Below are 24,392 nucleotides of genomic sequence, written 5' to 3'. Positions count from 1 at the left end.
GGTGTCTTTTTAGCTTGCTCAGACCAATCCCTGCGCTGCTCTGCAGCACAGGGATTGGGTGGAAGTCTATCCCAGGGGCTGCTGAGACCCAGGAAGAGACCAGCAGGAGTGACACGACGGGGGAGGCGTCGGGTAAGTTTTTCAAATTATTAGTTTTTCGTACCCCCCCGCGCGCTCCCGCCACTTGCCCCACCACCCTTTGTTAGTGCCAGCTGCCACTGATGGAACGGGTGTTCTCAACCTGGAAATGTTTTATCAGATGGAAAGAAAGTACAGTACATTTTCACATCATAGGCACGCAACAGCTATCGGATGCAACTGCTAAAAAATTGACCTCTTTAGGTTTTATCACACGCATGTAAATGCCCATCTTGTGTATATGTCAGTGCTTAAGCAGTGGGATTTTGCGTGTTCTCACCAAAATAGGAGCTAAAAGATAAAAGTATGTATGGCAAAACCATTGACTTGTAAGTTGACCTTTCCTTTATGAATTGTCCCCATGGAGAGGCACAAAGGCATTCGATTTAGTCCATTATTGTAAAATGCTACTGGGCATCAGACTTATGCCCTTCCTTACTACATCGTCATGCTGCATAATGCATAAAAACACCAGTGGACCCAGATGACGGGGAGACTTCATGACTGCCATCCCAAAACAGGGGCAGTTCAGCAGAGGCCTGACAGCCTCCCTAATGATTTGTGTGAAGACTTTCAGAAAACACAAACTGTGCTATTTTTAAAGAAGAAATTAAAGTCAGGCCCTCCCTGCCCAAGGGACACGCCCCCTTGTTTAAATTGATGACAGCCTGGCCAAAGGCATGTGTTCTGTCTAGCCTGTGTGCATTTACTGGAGCGGCTCACGTGGTTCTTCCCCGCGCACAAACACCGGTGCCACAAAAGATCATAAAATATATCACCAATAAAAATAACATTGGAAAGCAACAAAAAATAAAACAGCCAAATCATGCCTAAAAATACATGTTACAATACAGGGCTTTTCCTAAGATTTATAGCACCCCAGATATAAAGTGCAGCACTAAAACAGGCAAAAGGATACTTAACCGCAAATATAAGACGTGCCGCAAAATCCCTGATATTTTGTGCGAGAAAAATTGGTTTTAAATAACATTTTCCCAACCCCACAGAAAAAAACACCAAACAAGATAAAGTGCTGCGTGCTTTATGTCGATACACCTGCACAGGGACGGGGGGGTCATACGTGTAGGACATTTATTCATATCAGGGAAGCAACCAGGGGATGAACAGCGCCCAACCGCAATCTGGTTAGGACAAGAGGGTGTTCTCGTTCATGGCCTGTTTGGCAACTCGGGCGCGATTGTCATGGGGCTGAAGACTGCCACACAGTAAGGCATAATGCCAACGAGGGCCAGGCGTGAGCGGGGCTTGCCTTAGACAGCGGAAGCTGGCACATTTAGTAGAGGTAGGAATAGTTACACATGGAAAGATTAGTATTTTCTGCTGTATTCATGGAGTAATTCAAGGTGCCAGCCTAGTCGCGAAATGATGCGGCTCACCTCATATTTTTGTATGTCTCACATTATAAATATTTTATGTCAAGATGACCCTTTAAGAAAGCATCTTTAATGAGTAGAAGAGTTCAAGGTGCCCTTAAGGGCAGCGGTTGGTGTTTGCTTGAGGGGTAGTAAAGAGGGGGGGAGCTAACAGGAGTGGTCTCCTAGACTACATCAACAGCTTACACCGACATCACTGAACAGGAGAAGAAAATCTCATGAAACAATTCACTAAGCGCATCCACACCTACCGTGCATTTAATTTCCTTTTTAATATATAACTTTTGATCTCAGCGAAATTTGGGAAACAAAATGTCCATAGCTAAGCTAAGGTTCCAAATGTTGTGCATTTCTGAGCAGGGGAAAATAAGTTAAGGGGCAGGTGAAAGAGATGTGCTCCCCATATTAGCGGCAGTAGGATATGCTCTTTGTGCCTACAGCCAAATCCGCGGAATCTTGACATGACATTAGAGCTTTACTCAAAAAGTGTGCTTTCCTTGGTTTGGTGTGTATCGGCTCAGTGGTTTTGAGATACAAGTGTTTTAAAAAGGTGCCATTTAAAAGGTTTGCACTTATGTATATCTTGGCTGTTTTAACTGCAGAGGATTTGCGTATCTGATCCGAGGATATCTGCAAACCCAAACATTTTAAAAATAAAGGAATCTGATTTGACGTGGACAGGACTGTTGATCCTAGTGGTCGAATTGAGTGGCTGCAAGTGAAAGTGAAGTAAAGTGTGTAGGTGTGTCTATATGTATGTATGTATATACTTATACACACACACCCGCCTGCACCCCTCCCCCATGTATACTAGGATGGATGGGACATCCGGCAATTTTTGGAGGATGTCCTGTCAGCGCCAAACTTTAAAAAACTTCCTATGTCATTGTGCATTATGTTTGAGATCCCACAAGGCCTGGATACCTAATGTTTAGAAGGGTGCCAGGCTAAATCTGAGGCTGGCATGCCCCTGCAGTAACATCATTCAAAGGTGCTTTCTTGCTTCACTGGGTACAGCAGCTAGGGACATGGATGCAGGAACATTGTGTAGTGTTCCTCTTCATGCACAGCTCTGGGCTCGAGAAGAATGAATTAGGACTATAGAAGGCACAGAGGAGCACAGATTCACCAGGGACCTTCATCTGCTGACAAGCAGGACGATCCTGCACCGCCCCCCATTCCAGGGATCAGGGCCTTGGAACCAAATATTGCACCAGAATTCTATTTCTTGTGCTCAATGTCTGAAGAGGATGGGGAATAAAATATGAAGGCAATTAATAGGTTTTCAGAAGCATCAAAACCCACTGCTGAGATTCTCCTAAAACCCATGGCACCCACCGACGAGAAAACGGAATGCCACTGGAGTGGGAAAGTGCAAGAGAAGACGAGAAGACCTGTTTGGTGCTTGTTGCCCGGCAAAGGGCAGAGGCTTTCCTGCCTTCTCTTGTAATCAAACTTTGCAACTGTGTTTGAAAGGGTCCGAGATGCTGGACTCATCTGGGCCACTGGCACCTCATCAGGAAAACACAGTAGGCCTGTGGAGCAGGACTTTGTTTGTGACCCTAAGAAAACAAGAGGGACAGACAGCTGTCTGCCCTTCAGATAAGAGGACACCTTTGAAGAAAGACTCGGTACTGTCAAATTGTTGAGGGACGTCAAATAGGGGCACACCTCATCTTAGTTTTAATGATTGGCACAGTAAATCAACCCAGGAGATTATGGGATCTGATGTTGCTGCTCTTTTTGTTTTGCTTAAACTCCCCCCCCCCCTTTCTTCTAGATATAGAGTGAATATTGCGAGAAATGTCTATCCCTGCTTTTAAAAGTATCTTTCTTTTCTCTTAGGTCGCCTCTGCATGGTATCTATGGAGGTGAAGTACTGGAAAGAAACAATTCTCAAGAGGGTCCCTTTGTTCCTCCCGCCTTCCCACATCACTCAGATGGAGAATGGACTCCTCCACAGAGGTAGGTTGTGATCTGTGTGAACTTCCAGGGCCTCCCTGAGCAGAGTCCTGCTCCTCTCTACCGTTCTTTGGCCAGCAGCCCAATCTTCCTACGTGCACCCTGGGTACGTAGCACATAGAGGACGAGGGGCCCATGGGACTTCTTTTATGATAACTAGATGGAATTCAAGGACTGCCATTCGTCAGACCAGTGCTGACGTAATTTAAATTATAGGTGATCTAGACTGGCCCATCTGGTTCTGGGCACAGTGTTGTCCGTACTCCATGAATCCAATAGCCGTTTACAAGAGTGGAAACAGACCATGAGCTCATGTACAGGACGCAATCAAATATATTCACAAAATTACTTAAAAACATAAATTGCTCAGCGCTCTTGTCATCACAGGACGAGTGCAGCCACATGCATTTACTGGCAGATCGTGAGTATTAATATGGGAATCCCTAGAATGGATATGTCCTTTTCATATTAGGTCTTCATCCTAGCCGACGTGTTTCGCCCGCATTTCAGGCCAGAGGGATGTCACGCTCATTTTCAGGACTGAAACTGAGTTACTGAGAGTGAGATATTGTCCCAGAAGGTGGTAAAAGCTGGCCCAAGCAGGAAGTGCAGGATTGGCTGCTGTTTATGAAGTTATGTCATTGCTTGTACCAATTTTATGTGAAAGGTTCATTTCTAGAGGGGGTACCTGGAGCTGTTCAGTGGCATCCAGAGGCGTTATGGTGATGGCATGCAGCAAATCACAATTCTCCTTTTGTGACCTGTGTGACAGAACTAGCAGGAGGGAGCGGGCCAGCAGAATAAATCAACTGCCTTGTACGGCAGAGCGCAACCATGCAGCAGCATGGCAGACCATCCCTTTCTGCGGAAGAGTGCATGTGCGAGTGAACTTTTGAGAATCAGTAACATTTTGAGCTATATGATTTTGATTATAAAGAAAAAAAATATTTATTTTCTCTGTAAATATCAATCTGTTTATTTGAAAAGATTCTCTTTCTAACTCTTCGTTCCAGTTTTCCATTTTTATCACAAATGTGCATGATGTAAACCAAACTTATCACGCCCCCTTTACATCATTTAAAACCTAGTCCTAAGAGGTATAGGCCAAGTCCTATAGGGTATGGACTGAGTCCTGAAAGATGTGAATCAGTTCCTTAAAGGCATTGAGAAGTCCTGCTAGGCACCGGGCAAAACTTGTTAGGCATACACCAAATGCTGGAAGCCATAGACCAAGTCCTCATAAGCACAGACCAAGTCCTGTTAAGTGCAGGCCAAGTGCTAAGCACAAGACATGGAGCCAAGACATAGCACAAGGCCCTGAAAGACATGGAGCCTAGACATAGCACAAGACCCTGAAAGACATGGAGCCAAGCCATAGCACAAGGCCCTGAGAGACATGGAGCCAAGACATAGCACAAGGCCCTGAGAGACATGGAGCAGAGACATAGCACAAGGCCCTGAAAGACATGGAGCCAAGACATAGCACAAGGCCCTGAGAGACATGGAGCAGAGACAAAGCACAAGGCTCTGAAAGACATGGAGCAGAGACATAGCACAAGGCCCTGAAAGACATGGAGCCTAGACATAGCACAAGGCCCTGAGAGACATGGAGCAGAGACATAGCACAAGGCCCTGAAGGACATGGAGCCTAGACATAGCACAAGGCCCTGAGAGACATGGAGCCAAGCCATAGCACAAGGCCCTGAAAGACATGGAGCCAAGACATAGCACAAGGCCCTGAGAGACATGGAGCAGAGACATAGCACAAGGCCCTGAAAGACATGGAGCAGAGACATAGCACAAGGCCCTGAAAGACATGGAGCCTAGACATAGCACAAGGCCCTGAGAGACAGGGAGCAGAGACATAGCACAAGGCCCTGAAAGACATGGAGCAGAGACATAGCACAAGGCCCTGAAAGACAAGGAGCCTAGACATAGCACAAGGCCCTGAAAGACATGGAGCCAAGACATAGCACAAGGCCCTGAAAGACATGGAGCCAAGACATAGCACAATGCCCTGAGAGACATGGAGCAGAGACATAGCACAAGGCCCTGAAAGACATGGAGCAGAGACATAGCACAAGGCCCTGAAAGACATGGAGCCAAGACATAGCACAAGGCCCTGAAAGACATGGAGCCAAGACATAGCACAAGGCCCTGAAAGACATGGAGCCAAGTTGCGGAATGCGTAGAGTGATATTTCACTAGGCAAAAGCCCAGATTATGCTAAACGTAAATTGAGGGGGACTTCCACTGAAGACTGGAGCCTCCGCTGTACCCTCAGGTGACTCTGTTTGACATACCTGGAAGCGCTGCAAAAACCCCGCCCACCGAAGGCTGTAACTATGGTCAGACACTTTCAGTGCCACTTCACACTGGCAAAGTTGAGACTTTATTGTGCTCTTGAACCCATCGTTCTGTGACGGGCAGTGCACAGCACACCACATGCAATAAGATGTGACTTTTTGTTGTCCAGCTATAATGTATAGCATTGATATTAAACTATTTACATTTAATAAAGACCTCTATCTTCAAGTGTGGGATTTGTATTCCTCAGTTTCTCACAAATCCAAGTGACATAAATTGGAATGGCAACTGAGATTGTGCAAACCTACTGGCCAGGACCGCAACAGGCATCATTAGTAGAACATGCGCATCGCTTGTGCCAATACTGGTGAACTCTGTAAAAAGCATGACAAATATGCCATTGTTGAGAAACATCATATGAAGTGTGAGATGGTGTTCACACTTGCCTGGTTGCTCTTCCTCCTTTGTGTAAAGTGACAAGTCAGTGTGGTTTGTTTAACTTTGCGATGCCTATGGTATTGGCACTCATCCCTTTGCATCATCTACACCAATGATGTCATCAGTAGGGTTTGCTGTATGTTTCTGGCTTCAACATCTTCAGTTTCAATTTCCGGTACCTGTTTGTGTAACAAGGAAGGAGCAATGGTTGGCACTACTTTGCTGGCTCGTCTGCTATGAAAACTGCTTTTAAAAAGAGTGGATCAATTATTTGTAGATTGCAGAAACCTAAAAAAGTAGCTATACTTGGGCTACTCTAGAGTTTCCAAATGGTGCGAAGTTGTGCAGATTGACAAAGACGAGGTGTTGTAAAAGTGGACACACTCAGACCACAAGGCAAATTCACGTGCATTTTCATCTGGCAGCATGTACAGTGTAATTGAGACAGAACGTAAGCAAACAATTAATAGCAGTTCTTAGTTCCTTGGGATTCTCCCAGGCGCCCCGGAGTTACCAGTAACATGGATATCAGTAACTTGGGGCGCATTAGAGGAAATCCAGGGACTAGTGAGGAGGCTCCTAGTGCAATGTACAAATCATATGGGATCCCAGGACGGGAGTGCCTATTTTTTAAAATGGCCACTCCATTCCACCTCCTCCCTCTCCTTTGAACCACTGTCTGTATGCTCGTATGTATGTGGTATTTCTATAGAACAAACCGAGCTAGAAGGCAGCGGGTCTGGTAGCCTGAGATCCATCTGCTGGGGAGATTTCAGGTGACATAAAGATAGCACCTCTAAGAAGTCACCTGGGGATCTCCATGGGCAATGATTGGAAAGTGCTGGCTCACTGATGGTCATCCCTGTACCTTCCACTGAGCTGGGAGGGCTCTATAGATTCCACAAGGAAAGGCATTCTTGACAGTCGCACCCTGTGGCAGTCTCCAGCTGTGTGAAGTGGAGATCCGACGCTCGAGCGAGCGAAGCTCAACACTCTGTCGTATGCAAGGTTTGTGTATGTATTTTGATAGAAGGATGACAGAAAGGGCTATAGAAAGACGTATGTGCGATATTTATTCACTGTGCTAAACATAAACTATGACGCTGGTGCTTTGCAAAATGAAGAAATAAATAAATAGTAACTAGACAAACTTCTTTCTATAGATTCAGCAAACTCTAGGTGTGTGAGATGTCCATGTTGATATATTCGCCAACAAGAGTGAGGGATCCCTAATGGACTCTCAACAAGATGGGGGAAAACTGAAGCTCTGGAATCACAAAACTGTATCCCTGATTCTAACTTCCCAGTGTGGCCTTCCTTGTTCCTTCCTCTCATTAGAGTGGAATTACTTCGGGTAATATAGTTACCTTAAGTTTTACTTCACTTGTGCAGAGTTACCACCGTTTGTAACCCCTCACTTTTTCCTTGCTGTAATCATTTAATATCGCATTTGTAAAGTTGTGTTGCCAAGCGACTAGTAGTAGAGAAAATCAAGCATTGGCCATGACCTGCAATTGCAGTGGTGATGATGTTGTACATGGGGGCACACCGGGCGCTGCTGTCACCTTTCAGCGTTAATAGTACACACATCTTAGTTTTATGACAACCTGTACACATTTTCGTGGACAATCTTTACTCACATTTTTATTATACTAAAAAATCAATTTGATACATTTGCATATGGCGATGTAGAAATATGGAGGACTAACCCGTAGAAGAATTTGAACATTCACTTTTCGATGGGTTAAAAGGCATTTACTACAGTTTGTACACACCATTTAGCATTAAAGTCAGTGATCTGTTTCTGCCAATGCTATTCCGTTTTGACCTTATATTTCTAAAGATGAGTGCCAAATGCACTGTGTCTCATTGAAGTGCTCACTTAGTGATTTAATTAATGGCAAGTAACGTTTGTTCTGCTTTTTAAATGTACCCCTATGTCTAGTAAACCTATGTACTGCAAAGGGCCCTTCCCTCATCTGACTGGTCCAGCTGATGGAGGGCTATCTAACTCTTGCCCGCAGCCTTCATCTTTCTTCCCCGCTACAGACCGGTAGAGGCCTTCTTTTCCCTTCTTGGACTTGTACTATCACCTCGAAATGTTAACTTTCTGTAACGTTTTAAGCAATATACTAACCTGCTCTGAGAGTATTCTCAGAAATGTCTATTTAGCGTCATCACTTTTGCATTTCTGTGGTTTTGTGGTGTTTTATTTTGTGGTGTTATTTGTGTTCAAATTGAGGCTAGCAGACTCCTCCGTCCATTGAGTTGTGCCCCTTATTGCATTCGTCCCAGTTAGTAAAAAACAATATTCGATATTTAAAGTCTGCGTTTCTTTTTTTATTTTAACCTGTACATAGAGAAGTAGCATTCAGGAGGATGTTTTACTCACTGTGCTGTTAATATATAAATATATATATATATTTATATATATGTGTATTTTTGTGTGTGTGTGTATATATATACATATATATGTATTAAATATAATATATATATATATATATATATGTAAAACTTATCAATAAAAATATGTCTGGATAGAAACGCAGTAAGTAGAGATTTCTTTCACAGTTATTGGTATGTATCAGATGTTTTCACTATTCACACTTTATTCGTTTACTCAAAACGTTATCGTGTACGGAGTAGGGTATGCAGTTCCTATACTGAAAATTAACAGTGTGGTGACCAGGTCCGTCAAGTCCCAAAGAGTCACAAGAGAGCCTGACTCTTTAGTAGCAAGTGCCCTCACACACCCAGAAGGGTGTCATGCCTCATCGTTGGGCGAGCTCCACGTCGGGCCAGCACTGCAATGCCCGACGGTCCCCAGATAGATCTACTGGTGACCCTGGATGTGGAATCTCTTTATACCAGCATCGCCCAGAGAGCCACCCTAAGGGTTATAAAGAATACCCTCTATACAGAGACATGAACATTACCAACTCCAATCAGCTTCATTATGGAATGTGCCACCATAGCCGTAACAGAAAAAGTTTTTCAATGTGGACCGAATAGCTATATCATCAAACCCGGGGTACTTCCATGGGGAGTACCTTTGCTCCTAGTGTGGCATGTCTGTATATGGCCAACTTTGAAGATCAACACATCCTAAGCACTAACAACCCCTTCAATACCAACATCATCCTGTGGTGCAGATTTATAGATGATATTCTCATCTTTTGGATAGGGCGGTGTGCGAGGACTTTTAGAAGTGGGTCAACACATTAAATCCTTACCTACGCTTCTCACTCAACATTTCTGGAGAGGAGCTCCCTTTCGTTGATCTCATGATCAGATGGACTGGAGACACACTACAAACCAGTACATAAAAAAAACCTATGGACAGAAACAGTCCGTTGTTTTATGGAAGTCACCATCTGAAGGCCCCTAGGGCTAACTTACCCTATGGGCAATTTTTATGGATACTCCGCAACAGCAGCTCACTACAAGATAATAACACTCAGTCCCAGTCCCTAGCGGCTAATCTCAAGGCACGAGAGTGCTCCCCACACAGTGTAAGGAGAGACCAAAATCTTGCAAGAAACTAAAATAGATTAGCACTATTAGAACCTTGCAGTAGACAACAGGAGGACTTACTGACATGCGTGACCTCCTATACTTCTGATTCTGACAAAATAAGAAACATCATCAAAAAGCATTGGTCATTTTACAAACAGGTGACCTATCTTTCAAATTCCCTCGATTTGCATTCAAGCGCACCTCTAACCTCAAAGACATGTTAATCCATACAAGAACATGAGGTCTCAAACAACCAAAACAGCGATCTTTATGGGACCTACCCCCTGTTAGCGGTCATTTCCCTTGTGGAACATGTTCTGTTTGCAGATTCACCACGATCACCAAAGAGATCCAGATAGATACAACTTTTATCTGGACAAACATGATGCATACAAACTGCAATTCAAAACACTGTGTCTACATGGTTACCTGCCCTTGTGGGTTGAGATATGTGGGCATGACCACCCGGCCAGTCAAATTGAGGATAAATGAACACTGTAGCAATATACGCTGCAGTAAGATGAGTACCACGATGAGCACACATTATCTCAACATGGGCCACACACCAGATGACATAAGTTGGACGATACTTGAGGCACACCTTAACATGAACAGAAAGACACTATGCATGAGGGTATAGAAATGGATTTTCCACTTGGTAACACATTTACAGGGGATTAAAGGATGAGATCGCATGGAGTGAGATCACACACTAATTGTTCTACATGAGATCAAATGCCTTGTTTTGGCGTACTGACTCAGACTACACAACTCTAATGTGGGAGATGCCACTAGTCTCTTGGATGACATACTGTTACTGACATCAGGAAGGCTAAAAAATTGACAACCACCTGATAAGAATGTTCATGTGGAGGCACTCTTTTTGTATACATTAGCACATTCCTTCACACTGACTGATCAGTCTGTGCAGAGTTCCATAGAAATTTACCTTTTTGTTTTACTGTTTTTCTAAAAAAGATTTTTTTGCCACTTGTGATGACTCTCAGCTGAGGTCCTTGAAAGGAAACCTTTTATAAAACGAATTGCCAATTAAGAATGCCTCTGCATCGGTAGCGGTATCACAACTCAACAATGACGCCCACAATGAGTCCCCTACCGGCTCCCTCACTCCTGAGGCAGAGACGAATTTCAAATACAAAATCTCTCTACAATGGCCCTCGTAAGGAGTCCCTGACTGGGGAAAGGAGTGTTCTAGTTGTGCAGACTGCACTAATAAGATGGCGCCCGCAATAGAGCTCTGTCGGATGGCAGTGAGCGGTTCAGCAGGACGGATCCGCTTCACCTGCAACAGATCAATATGATGGACGCGGTACTTAATGACGGTCACCCGTACAACTCCCTCACTTCCGATGGAGCTGAGCCCGGATAGGTCATCCTGCACACCTTCGTTGTGGATCCTGTAAGTCTACTTGAGCCCCCGAGGCATCCCATATGGGTGCGCATCACATGAGATGGAGGGTAAACGGCTTGCCCATCCTTAATTCTTGGGGATCTTTCTTTCAGCATGCGTAATTCGTGTTTAGCTTAGCCCCTGCTTGAGAAAGCCCCAACGCACCACAGCATGGTGAGTTGTCAACCTCTTGGGGGGGCCCAGTGATTGCAGCCTGTATATGGTGTATGTCATGTCTTGGTTTTTTAAATGAATACATGTGCATTATCGTGTGTGATGAACACAACCTAATGGCATGGTTTGCAGTGTCACGCATGCCGCACTTAAGATTTGCCCCAATTTATGTTTCTAATTTTTTGATTACAGGTCGTTTTTTACATACATTTTAAGGTATTGATATGGATATAGGCAATTGCCTGGTGATTGGAAATTGGGTAATTTAGTAATTACCGATTCCAACCACTCGTCTAGATTAGGATTTATTGGTCCTAAAATAATGCCACCAGATCCCTCGTGGAATGACCAGGGCAAGAAACCTGTCGACCCACCAGCTATCATAGATCATAGTTTCTGGTGATAGCACACACCTTTGTTTAATATAGGTTAGGGGACTCACTCATAAGAATCTTTTTAGAGGACCTTCCGACCTATTTTTACCTGCACTTCTCTCATAGTCAGAGCTGACTGAATCACTTCACACCAATCTACACCTCGCAACCCCACACCCAGGCTTCATACTTTTCAATAGGATATATCGAGCAGATCTCTGGTAAAGAGACCCCTTGTGGGGGCCTGCGGGCATTACAACGCCGGCCCGACGTGGAGCTCGCCCAGTGAAGAAACATGACACCCTCTGGGTGTGTGATGGCACTTGCCCCTCAAGAGTCAATCCCCCCGGTGAATCTTTGGGACTTGACTGACCTGGTTGCCACACTCTAATAATTTTCAGTATAGGAACTGCATACCCTACTCAGCACATTATAGTAATTTTAGGAGCATGTATACTGGACCTTCAAGTCCCCCTGGTCCACCCCTCCTGTGAGAATATCAGTACGGTATTGGCCATTTGTTATTTTTGGGCTCTTCTAAGACTGACGCCAAATCCTGATACAATAAAGTTATACAAAAGGCTACTCATAGACCTTCACTGTAGGTATTTAATGTACCAGCCTTACCATTCCACCTCCCGTTTTTTAAAATGCAAAATTAGCAATATACCTATCCCTTCAAATGTACATACACTTCACCCTTCACGTTGCTGAGTGATTATAGTGTTGGCTCCTCATGGACGCTTACTATTGCTTTGTGACAATAAAGCACCAGTGTTTTATTTTTATTTTGTATTTGTTGTATTGAATTCTTGTGCATGAGAGGAAAGCACGTCCAAACATTACATTGCAATGACACATGTCATAAGTGGGATGCCAGCCAGGCCCAGTGGTACAACAGCTGCTGTTCTTAGCGGGAAAGGGCACTTTGGCCAAAAACATATGTCATTGGTCACAATTATAACCGTGGGGTTTGCTTGGTATAAGAGTAAGTCATGTCGTGCGGCTGGGGTAGCCGAGGACGGACAGTCCGTAGCTGGGGCTATCTGACAATGGAGTCTTTTTGGACGTACATTTTGGGAGGATTCAGGCATCGTCCAATGCCATGCTGCAGCGCGGATTCCCCGGTTCATCTCAAATACGGATGAGAATGCAGGAGTTAACATGAGCAGCACAGCGCTGTTAAAGTAAAAGCTATTGACATGCACTTGTTCTATAGCCCCATGTATTCTTTTCGGGATTCCTTTACGCCCAGAAATACCCAAGATGCCCATACGCACTTCCTTATGACGGGCTATGCATGGTGCGCACTGCGACTCTGGAACTAAAGGTATGTCTTTACATTAGTTTCTTCTTGTAAGCAAGCTTGAAGTTAACCCAGCAAACACAAGAGCTTCTGTAGAAAAGACAGTACCACCAGAAGTCCAATTCTCTGAGTACCACAAACCACCTGCATACAATCCCCAGAGCGCTCAATTGTTCTTATGCTAGCTTTGACATAAGGGCCAAGGAATAGGGCAACGTATCCAAATGCAGGCAGCCATCTTTTTTCATGAAACCTATTTCTAGGAGGTGTGCTCTTCCCTTCCACCCAGCAAACGCGGTCTTCTGCATTCTACCACGATCATGCAGCTTTGTCCAGAAGAAGACATACAATCTGCCCCTCCTTTGAAGAGCTCCCTCCACCCTGTTTGCCTGGCCTGACTTGGTGCAGGCGTGTTGATCCCTCCTTGTGCTCCCTCGGTTGTAGAGGAGGCATGTGAAAGGTGCAATCACTAGCACACATGTCTACGCCTGGCTGACATTTTTGTCATGCTGGCATAAACACGTGCAGTTTCTGACAATGTGCATTATGCTTGTTACACAACATTTCTGAAATTAAGCCATTACGCCGCGTCATGTAGTTTCATGTTCATGCAGGTAAAATTCCTATCATGGGAGCATCATGTGAGCAATGTGAATGAACAGAATGTGAGGATGCAATATGTGCAAAAATATAGCGCTAAATGCCAGATGTGCATTTCACATAATTGCGTAATGATGCAAAATGAAATTATGAATATTGTTACACACACCTATACATAACTATAATCGGGCAATGCCCATTTCTAGCCATTGTGGTACTGAGTGATGGTGACCTCCACTGAGAGAGTATCTGTGAATAGGTAAATTGTGCCTAATATCTTAGCACCCACTTACGCAGCAAAACTTTGAGCAAGTCAGTCTTGAAAACTCTTGTTTCATTGACTTCACACTCTGAATTACAAGTCGGTGTGCCTAGATCAGGACATCCAATCCTGTCTGCCCCCCCTCTCCTGTTCCAGATTTCAATGTGATTGCCGCTTCTTAGAAATTGTTGTTTCCAAAGCTGACCCCTACCTTGCGTAAACACCTACATCATCTGGCTTCCGGCACCCACACCACAGTTCATTATGAAGTAGGAAACTTGAATACATTTGAGCAAATGGCACATTTATGCCTGGGCGCTGCGGGAACATTTCAGAAGGATTCTCAAGTCATCCTTTGAGACAGTTTCAGAACACTGCCCGATCGATGGTTTTAATATTTAATGCTTATCTGTCTTTTTGATGTTTTCATTGCTCTTAGGTCTGACGTGAGTGTACTAGGGGCGCAAGGAAGAAACGTGTATTTTCCCCCCTCTAACTGCAGTGATTGCCACACGCGTGCAGGGACTGTGCCCTTTGACCCCGCCGTCTCACCTAAGGCATAATCTGCAGAGACCATTTTGTCAGCAGTGCCACCAGAGGTGGGAGAAAGGTCCCATAATTTTTCATTTAACGACCACTCAACAACCACAAAAAAGGATTCATTTAATAAAACCCATTCAGACCTGATCGCCTCTGTTTATAGACATTTCAAGCACAGGTCGGATGGGATGTCTTAGAAGTCACCAGACCTACACTCAGATGTGCAGATCTTCACACATCCTTAATTAATACATTATTGTCTTTCATCTCGGAGAAACCAATGATTCTTGTAGCTTCCGGTTTGCAAATGGCCGATTTATATTTTCTGGTCTTATTTTTTTACAATTAGATTGCTTTTGTGGGGGAGAAATCAATGTCACTCTCTGAGGGGTTTGTCATTTCTCAGTATGAAATCCCTGTTAATAATGTTGTGAAGTGTTCTGCCTAGGGCTGATATCAGTGCATCCTTATCGATTTATTTTCTTAATTTATTTTTCCTCTGCCAAACCTTAAACATCACAGACTTCTTCTGAGAAAGCAGATACATAGAACCTTAAAACTTCTGTTAGCAGTGTTCTCTTACACTAAGTCCACATTGTCCAGTATAATGTGTCACATACCTATAGAGTTACATTTGTCTATGTTGTTCACGTATTCTGTAGGCTAAGAGAGCCAATGAACTTACCATGCACGCTTCTTATACGGTGGGAGTGGCTGTGCGCATGGCCGCCTCCCTGTGTGAGCTTGGAGCGTGTGTGCATAGCGCAGGCTACCAGGCTTGGGCCCTCCCACACGGAAGCTTTCAGATTTTGCACACATGTCACCCATCTCCCGCGTGAGCCTGATGCCGGCAGCCGCCAAAGGGGGGAGTCCTTTGATGGGTTTCCACAAAGCTATCTACTTTAAAACACGTGGACCATCTTAAGGTCTGATTTACAAAGTCTTTTTAAAGTCAAAAATGTATTCACATCCACTTACACCTGTATTTGAAGTATATTTGAAGCGTATTTCCAACTTTTTAGAAATGTTCAAAAGCAATCAAGTTACTCCTGGTATTCGGCGACTGTCACAGATTTCGAGGACTAGAAGATGGGGCAGTGTATTTATATGTGCAAACATTTTCTTTTTTCCCTCTAGATTTCTCCCTGTATACAATTTCCTTCCCCAACACCGACTTCAGTTTTTGGGGTGATTTATCCCAATTTCCTCTCAAATGCATTTACTCGTCACAGGCTTAAAATGTACTAATGTATTTCAGGCAATAAAATAACAGCAAAATGTTGTTGAATACCCACAGACGTGTAAGCTTGTTGTGGTACACTATCTTCTCCTACAAGCATGCATCAGACGCCTGGGAGAACATTTCCCCTCTAAGAAATTTCCTATACTAGCGGAATATTCATGTTAGCAGATCCCGTTTGTGAAGTCTTGATCCACTACTCATAGTTATGGGTATTTTGCCCTCATAAATCATCGTTTTTGTGAATCTAAACTGTTTTTAGAAGTGGATTTGTAATCATGAATGCACAGGAGTGTAAACAATGTATCCACATTTAAAAAACAGTTTTGAGCCCAGAGTGTGACTAAAAGAGTGACTGAATTATTGCTAGGTGCAGATAGGGAAATCTTCCTTACACTCAGTGGCGAAGCATTGAGCTGATCTCAGGTTAATAACTTGGCCATTCCCTTTGCTCTCACTCCATTTCCCGAATTTGTAAGTAGGATTATGGTAAACAGTTTTCTTTTTTTCCTAGCGCTGTACATTAAACTCTGAAGGCTGTTTTACAATTGATGTATTGCAGCCCTTCCCACGTTTACCTCCTGTTTCCTCCCTACTCCCTTCCCTTTCTTTTTTTATTACAGTTTAAAACTTTGTATAGTGCCCCTTGTCTTTGTCAACCCTATCTAAGAACACAACTTTTAAATTAAAATTGACGTCCCTTAATATCCCCATGGTTCCCTGTGTTTCCCAAATGTGGGCTTAATCTTCCACAAAAGTATCTCCGTAAAATGCTTTGTGGGGGGTTGCTTGCGGACACTGGGGAGACTGGTACCCATCATCAGCCAACCACCCTATTCCCTGCTCTTGGTCACTGCACAAAGATTCTCAATCAGGGGAGCCCCCCAGGACCCTCCCCGCCCACATCTGGACAGTTGTGAGCACCTTCCTGCCCACCAGCATCCTGCTGCTTCATTCCCTGCTTCTGCCCTCCTCAGCACGTGCTGGTATTCGTGAGAAGGTGCAGCCTCGTAATACACCATTTCCTGTTTCAGAATGTCCGTCCCTGAGATATCCTGGGCCAGGAAATGGTCATCTCAAGGTAGGTTTGTAGTTTTTCACTAGGCCTTGCATGGTCGCTAAAAATTGTAAAACTATGATATACTAACCGATAGGCAAAATCTTCCAAATTTGCCTTACTTTGCCTAAGTGTAATAAACACTGTGCATATGTCTAACAAAAGCCCAGGTTTGAGGACAGTTTGCGTGGAACCTGGGATTTCAAACCGTGTGTAATAAACTTTGGAGCCCAATTCGAAATGTATTGCGGCATGCAGATGAGAATGTAAGTGACGTCATAGGCCGTGTATTATCAAGAGCTCTTCAAGAATGACTTCCACAAGACTGGGATTTCTTGATGATTTGAGCCCATTTTATGTTGTAGCCTAATACACACTTCCTTGTTCAGTCCTCCAGGTTCTCGCCCTTCTACTCCTAAGAGTGACTCGGAGTTGGTCAGTAAACCCCTGGAGAGAGGAATGCTGAAGAATAACCCACAGATGCACTGGGCCTGGGGAGAACTTCCACAAGCTGCAAGGGTATGTAGACACAGTGAGAACTATTTATTCTTCTGAATCATTACATCACGTGCATTTTGGAAAAATACTGTGTGTAAAGGTGATTATCACTAATACCAAGTAAAGGGGCATATTTACAAGGGCATTGCTCCACAGGAACGTCACTTTTAATGACGTTCCTGTGGGGCAATGACTTGCTCCATAATTACACCACCTTGTAAATATGCCCCTTACCGCAGCAGTCCACTGCGGCAAAGGGGCGGGCAATGAGTGTTGCTGTGGGTGTTCCACCGCATAACCCATTGCTTTTTGACGCTGCCCCCTATTTACAAGGGTGGCGTATATATATGAGGCAGCACCAAAAATAAGACTAGGGAAAACCTGGTCTTAAACAGGCACAATGAGGAGAAATGAATAAATGTATTCTCTTTTTTGCTGTTTATGTGTGCTGCATTCTGTAGCACACATAGAAACAGAAAATCGCCATTAGTGATTGTTCATGTGCAGAAAGGTGTCCCTTCCTGCACATAAACAATCAATAAAAAATGACGTTTTGCAACTTCTACATGTGCTGCATTCTGCGGACCACATAAAAGTAAAAAATCGCCATTATTGATTGTTAATGTGCAGGAAGGGACACCTTCCTGCACATGAAAAATCATTCCCTGTCGGAGCGTGGTGCTAACAACTTTGGCTTAACACCGCGCTCCGACAGTTTACTTGTAAGTATGCCCCTAAGTTTCAAATGAAATACCACCACAAAAAATAATTGAATGCCTTACTCTTCGTGTGAACATCAGTCTGTTTGTTTGAATGTTTCAGTCTTATTAACTTTCTCTACATTTGTTTTTACCTGTTCTAAATAAAGGGTGTTTTGCATGCAGTAAGATGATATATTTACGGGTCTATAAAACGCTGAAACAAACATACATAAAAAAATTATGTGAATGCATTTCTGTGAAAGGAAAACCATTTACTGATGCAAGCGTTATCAATAAATATCTATTAAGATTTATACAATTCTATCTCTGTTTTTATAAAAACTTTCTTTTTTGCTTGGTAAAGCAACTTACTATAGCAGTTCAAACAAAATTAAGACTTTTTAAAGCTTACATTTCCATTAAGATTAAATATTTTAAATAGAATGAAATGCTGGGCCCGTGTATACTAAAACAAAATATACCAAATGTTAGTCAGAAGCATCTGCTGTGCAAGCCATCATTAAAAAGAGCTTTAACAAACACACTCCGGGCTTGATCTGGTTATAGAAGAGTACTTAAACGTTTGATTGTGGTTTCAAGGTAGCCAACCAATAGCACGCACTCTTCATTCCTAGCACTCAATTCAAAGAAAGCTAGTACATTCACCTAAAAAGTATATGCTTAACCCCTTCGCCGCGGCAGGAATTCCGCCGCGGCGCTGGGGGGGTTTGGGGGCAGTTGCGGTGGCGCTGTGCTCGTGACGGAACCACTCCGTCACGAGTCACGGGTGAGCTGTGCTCATGACGGAGTGGTTCCGTCACGTCTCCGCCCACTGCGCTAATCGCCCGCACAGGCGGTGAATTAGCGCCGCGTGGGCGGAGCGGCCGCCAACGGCCGCAGCATGACGGAACCACTCCATCATGAGCACAGCGCACCCGTGGCTCATGACGGAGTGGTTCCGTCATGAGCAGGGAAGGGGTTAAAATATTTGCCTCAGATATCCATTAGCCCTGGACAAATCCATAAAATGTGGTGAACAGTTTCTGTGTCAAGAGCATGAAGCATTCATTCTTAACCATGGCTATAAAGACAACAACGGCAATTGTATTTAAGCGGAACCTTTAAAAACCCAACCTTATTGTCAGGTCTAGAGGCTCTGTTAACTATCTGGCTATTTTGAACTACTTGTATCTTTGTGTAACAGTCAAACAAGCTTAATTCATGTATCTTCAGTTTTAGTTTGATCTTTAAAGAACATTTTGTAACTTATTTGGTTTTACTAAGCAGACATGCCGTTAGAATTTTCTCCAGTGTTTTAATCTGGCTTTGTGCCCCATCTTTGTGGATTAGAATATTTCAATTTCAGTCAATAGGAGGTTGCTACCGTTGCAGAAATTTGGACTTGTCAATGTCTTGACAAATCTTAATTTAAGTAGCACTTGTGGAGTTGATTTCCATATGTCCAGTAATTGCATTTGTGCTTTGCAACTGATTAAAACCAGCCTGGTCTCCACAGATCCCATGAATGCTGCTGCTGAATAAGAAAGAATTGCAATGAATGTTGTGTTGAATGCCTTTAACCAGAGCAGGCTTTAGGGCAAGTGCACTTGGTGTGGCCGCACTGGGTGCTGACCTGGGGAGGGGACACTGACCTCGGGAGGGGGGGAGGGGGCACTGTGTTTAGCAATAACTTATGATTGGAGACATGAGGGGCACTTTTGCCCGGTGGTAGCGAGAGAATCCAAGGAGGTGGTCATGGGGTGTGGGGACGCCAAAAATAATTCTCGCACTTGGCTCCATCAAAGTTAAAGCTGGCCCTGCCTTTAAGACAGGGTATAGATAATTTATCCCCAATTTGGATGTTGAAGAATTATAGTCCTACTACTATAGATTCTACCTCTACATCAATCATATTAAAATGACCCTCCAATCTAAGTGTGGATGTCCATAAAATTCCTAAATACTTGGACGACTTGACCAATTTTATGTGCTTGCTATTTATATTCCTTCTGAAATTAGATTTCTTATGGCCACATTTTAACACCTTATGTTTATTTATGTTATTCAGTATGTGATGTAGGTCAATAGCCTGTTTAGTAGCCTCTAAAGGCTTTTCGGCCTTTGCTGAGCCAAACTAGGTAATCACCTTACATTAGTAATGATAAATGATAATCACTAACGATTGCAGAGAAGGACTTTATTGATTTCTGAGCTAATGACAAATCTGCCTGGTAGAGATTAGGTGGAGTCTGTGCAAGCATAAAGCCCCGTTGAAGGCCATTTGCTCTATTTATCATTTTGATGCTGGCGCCACCCATTCCTAGCCAACCAAAACCAATGTGTTGGACCAATTCTAAAAGACCTGATTTCTTACCAAGTTCAATCTGTTTTTTCCCACAATCCTGCTCTACTTATTTTATCAACGGATTTTGAATAATTGACTAAATAAAAATAAAATTTTAATGTGGCTGTTTTTAGCAGCGAAACAGTAAACTGTAATGATATTGTCAGTAGTGCAAAAATATTACCTACCCTATGGAAAGGATTAAGTTATCAAGAATCCAGTTTCTAATACACCTAAGTAAGTAAGTATTATGCTTATAGAGCGCACGAATGCCGAGGCGTCTTGGCGCTATAGAAGGACACAGGTTTAGCACAGGAGGAGTACCTTATTTCTGCCTGATAAATAGCCACATCTTCAGCAACTTCCTGAACCGTGGTCTGGAGGGTTGGAGTCTGATGTCGTCTGGTAATTCATTCCATAATCTAGACACATGATATGTCAGGCTCCTACCTCCCCATCTAGCTCTTTGTATTTTGGGTATCTGGACTAGACCTTTGGTAGCCGACCTAAGATTGCACTGAGGAGTATACTGCTGAAATTATTTCTGTAAATCAGCTGCTCCTCCACCAAACTGGGCTTTATGTACCAAGCACAAGGCTTTAAACTCAATTTGTGGTTGCACCTGCAGCCAGTGAAGAGTTTTAATGCTGCCAGAAATGTGATGGAACTTTGGAATGTTTAACAGCATTCTAGGTGCAGCGTTTTGTAAAGATTGAAGTTTGGACAGTTGGTGCTTGCAAATGGCCATAAAGAGGGCATTGCAATAGTGAATCAGTGAAAGAATCAAAGTGACAACAACTGATTTGCGTAGTTCAGGGGGGATGAAAGGAAACAAAATTCGTAGTACTTTTAACTGAAAGAAGCAGGCTGATGTAAGCTGGTTAATTTGGCCTAGGAAACTTAGTTGATCGTCCAACAAGATTCCCAAATTCCTGACTTTTCCTGTGGGTACAGGACAATTTCCTGTCTCCGTTGGCCACCATTCCTGGTTCCAGAGCGGTACCCCGTCCCAAACTCCATCCCTTCTGTTTTTTCCATATTTAGCTTGCGATAGTTCTGGTGCATCCAATCCATGATATGTTTTAGACAGGCATGGAATTTCCCAGCAATGGTGTCCGCATTTGAAGAGATGGAAATAACAAGTTGGGTGTTATCAGAGTATGACACCAAAGAGAAACCATGTTCTCTGGTTAGCTCAGCCAGAGGTGTCACATAGATGTTAGAAAGTGTTGGGGACAAAGCTGACCCCTGGGGAACTCCACAGGGGAGGGAAAACCTCTCTGATTAATAGTTGTCCCAGCACACCGTTCAGCCCTATCCACGAGGAACGAAGCCAGTAGGCTAAGCGCCATCTCATTAATTCCTATTGCCTTCAGCTGTTGAATCAGTACCTGATGGTTCACGGTATCGAATGCGGCTGAGAGGTCAAGTAGGATTAGAATGGCCTTTCCTTCACTATCCAGTTGCCTGCATATTTCCTCACTGGCCATAATTAGGGCTGATTCGGTGGAGTGGTATTGTCTAAAGCCATGTTGTGATTGGTCTAAGATGTTATTAAGCTCTAGGTAGCCCATTAAGTCTTGATTCATAGATTTTTCCAGTATTTTCGCCGCTAATGGTAGACAAGAAATTGGCCGATAGTTTTCAACCACATGGGGGTCCAAGGAAGGCTTCTTTAAGATTGGCCTGATGCATGCCTTCTTCCAAGAAGTGGGGACGATTCCTGAACTCATGATATTATTTAGAAGTGGGGCAAGTTGGTTACTAATTTTATTCGAGACCAAATTAATTATAGCCGGCAGGCAAGGGTCTTTTGGGGACCCGGATTTTGCTGCTAATAACAGATCATTTTTTCTCTCCGTGGATAGAGGGCTAAACCTGCTCAACTGACTTGACGTGGCTGGCTTAATTAAGCTAGCTGGCTGCGGTATACTAGTCCTGTAGGGGCTCAGGAATTTCCCTACCAATTGGTCATAGATCAGTTATATTTTTCTCTGAAGGAAGCTTGCCATCTTGTCACAGAAACTCTGGTCTGGAACAAATTGATTTGCTTGATTTAGTTTGGATAGTGCCGTGACCGTTTCTTGAGGAGTTTTTAGCCCTCTCGATTTTACTAGAAAAGTACATCTTTCTCGCATTTATGATGGCTCGCTTATACTCTTCTTAGGCAAGTTTGTATGGCAGTTTACTCTGTTCGCCGTGATCTGCTCTCCTGCCCCTCTCTAAGTGCCTACTCCTGATTTTTATGGTTTTAAGATCTGGATTGTACCATGGGGCAGAGGCCCTTTTTCGCTGTTGTTTATTTGATCTTAGCGGACTAACTGATCAATTGCTGACCTCATTAATATCTTACAATAAACTGTTTTCTTTGCAGCCAAATAGCACAGTCATCCTGTAGTTTGATAGGCTCGTTCTTAGATCTTTTTTAAACATTGGGTCCAAATGACTCCCACATCCAGAGGATGAGATCATCCTTGAGTCAATAATATCCTGAAAGAGGGGTAGTAGATTGTCTGGTCAGAATCTAGGACTGCGCTTCTTAATTTTTACTGAATTACCATAATGGCCTGGAGCGCATGAATTCTTGGACAATCCTATTATATCTACAATTACCTTTTGGGTCACCTTTATATTAAATTTGACAATGTTTATTGAAGGATGTTTCATTGCTCTTAGAGGGATATTAACACAATAGTGTATCTGCTTAATGCACAGACACACAGCTATAGTGGCTGGATCTTGTTTAGTCCCACACCTTGTATTATATGCTAATAGTCATAGACAGAGGATATACAAACAGTCTGGTGAGCATTAAGAATTTGAGGGCTTTAGCACATCCTAGGAGAGCGTGTGTACTCATTTCACACCAGAGGTCACTCTTCAGTGTAAGGCACCGTGCATTTGGACCTAGTGCCTAGAACCTTTCCATGCAGAAGACGAGATAACTATGGGTTGTGTGCTATAAAGGTGTACTCCCCCAGTCACAGACACATGCACTCACCAGAAGAGCCCTCCCAAGCATACTGCACGCAGTACGTCATGTGACTCGTATCAATAAATAAGGTACCAATTTCAGACATTTCATTACAATTTTAATGTCAATTAAGGTATTGTTTTAACTTCTCTCATTTCACCTTCCTTTACCATTTACTTTAAATAATAAACCCATGCATTAAATGGCATGCAAATAACTGTGCATATATTTCTATCTAGATTATAGAGTTGAGGTACAAAATACGGAGTCTTGTAACACGTTAATTTATTAATCATAGTCAATCTGTAAAACTCATCCATATCAATTCAGCACCTATTTGTTTTATTAAGTGGTATGCTTGTAAATAGTGAACTAATTACATAAAAGAGCTTCAACTTTGTAGCTATTGTGTGAGAAAATGAGAAAGCTGTGGCAAATGTATTTTTTGTTCTTTTATGTACAGCAGTGTGCATATATAGTGCACATAACCATGAGCTGCACGCCCATGCTCTCTGTCTTATATGCTGTCATTAAAACCTGGATTGCTGTGGATCTGTCACTCGCCACTCCCCTCTAGGAGGTGTATATCTCACTGTTAGCTGAATTGACTTGTCAAAACAAGTCAGTTTGGTTTGTAATGCTACTCAGAAAATTTCCCTATATTAATAGTTTGGTACCAGTTGTCCACCTGCTATTTGATGACTTATTCCAACCTTAAACGTCCATTTACACCTAAACTAGATTAAAGAGTAAATATATAATCAGTTCTAGAAATTGGCATACCACTTAGTTAAGGAGAAGATTTAGACTTTGGGAGCGTGGTTAGATTGAAGACTTTCGATGGATAGCCATGCACACATGATTGTTGCCGCTTTCAACTACTGCCTGATGTTTCTCTGTAAAGCTTTTGAACGAAGGTGATTTTACAAAAACTGCTGGAAAAAACCCCGTTGGTAAGACCTCTAAATAAATGTTCCAGTTGCCAGTACGTAACAACTTTATTAAGAATTTGTGTTGTTTCGCATTACTTTGCATGACTTTTTGTGCGGCACATATCTTGATAAATCTGGCCCCAAGCATTTGTGTTTGAACTGTGTATTATTGAGTCTTATTTGCCCTCCCCTATATTCACCACCATAACTAATCCCTTTAACAT

At 43.2% G+C, this 24,392-nt stretch overlaps 1 protein-coding gene across 9 annotated transcripts in view; it reads left to right on the top strand.

Annotated features, from left to right (window-relative positions):
- LPIN1 (lipin 1) overlaps positions 1–24,392 on the top strand; it is a 421,902-nt gene that overhangs the window by 293,707 nt on the left and 103,803 nt on the right. For 5 of the 9 annotated variants that reach the window (XM_085610674.1, XM_085610673.1, XM_085610679.1 and 2 more), the window contains 3 exons: positions 3,378–3,497; positions 8,185–8,292; positions 17,109–17,238. In XM_085610674.1, coding sequence (XP_085466800.1) covers positions 3,378–3,497; positions 8,185–8,292; positions 17,109–17,238 — 358 coding nt within the window. The remainder of the gene's footprint in view (positions 1–3,377; positions 3,498–8,184; positions 8,293–17,108; positions 17,239–24,392) is intronic. The other 4 variants (XM_085610676.1, XM_085610675.1, XM_085610681.1 and 1 more) reach the window with 1 other exon arrangement.

Source organism: Triturus cristatus, chromosome 6, assembly GCF_964204655.1.
Source record: "Triturus cristatus chromosome 6, aTriCri1.1, whole genome shotgun sequence".
NCBI lineage: Eukaryota > Metazoa > Chordata > Amphibia > Caudata > Salamandridae > Triturus > Triturus cristatus.
Note: the sequence above shows the minus strand (reverse complement) of the source record. Positions and strands in the feature narration are given on the sequence as shown.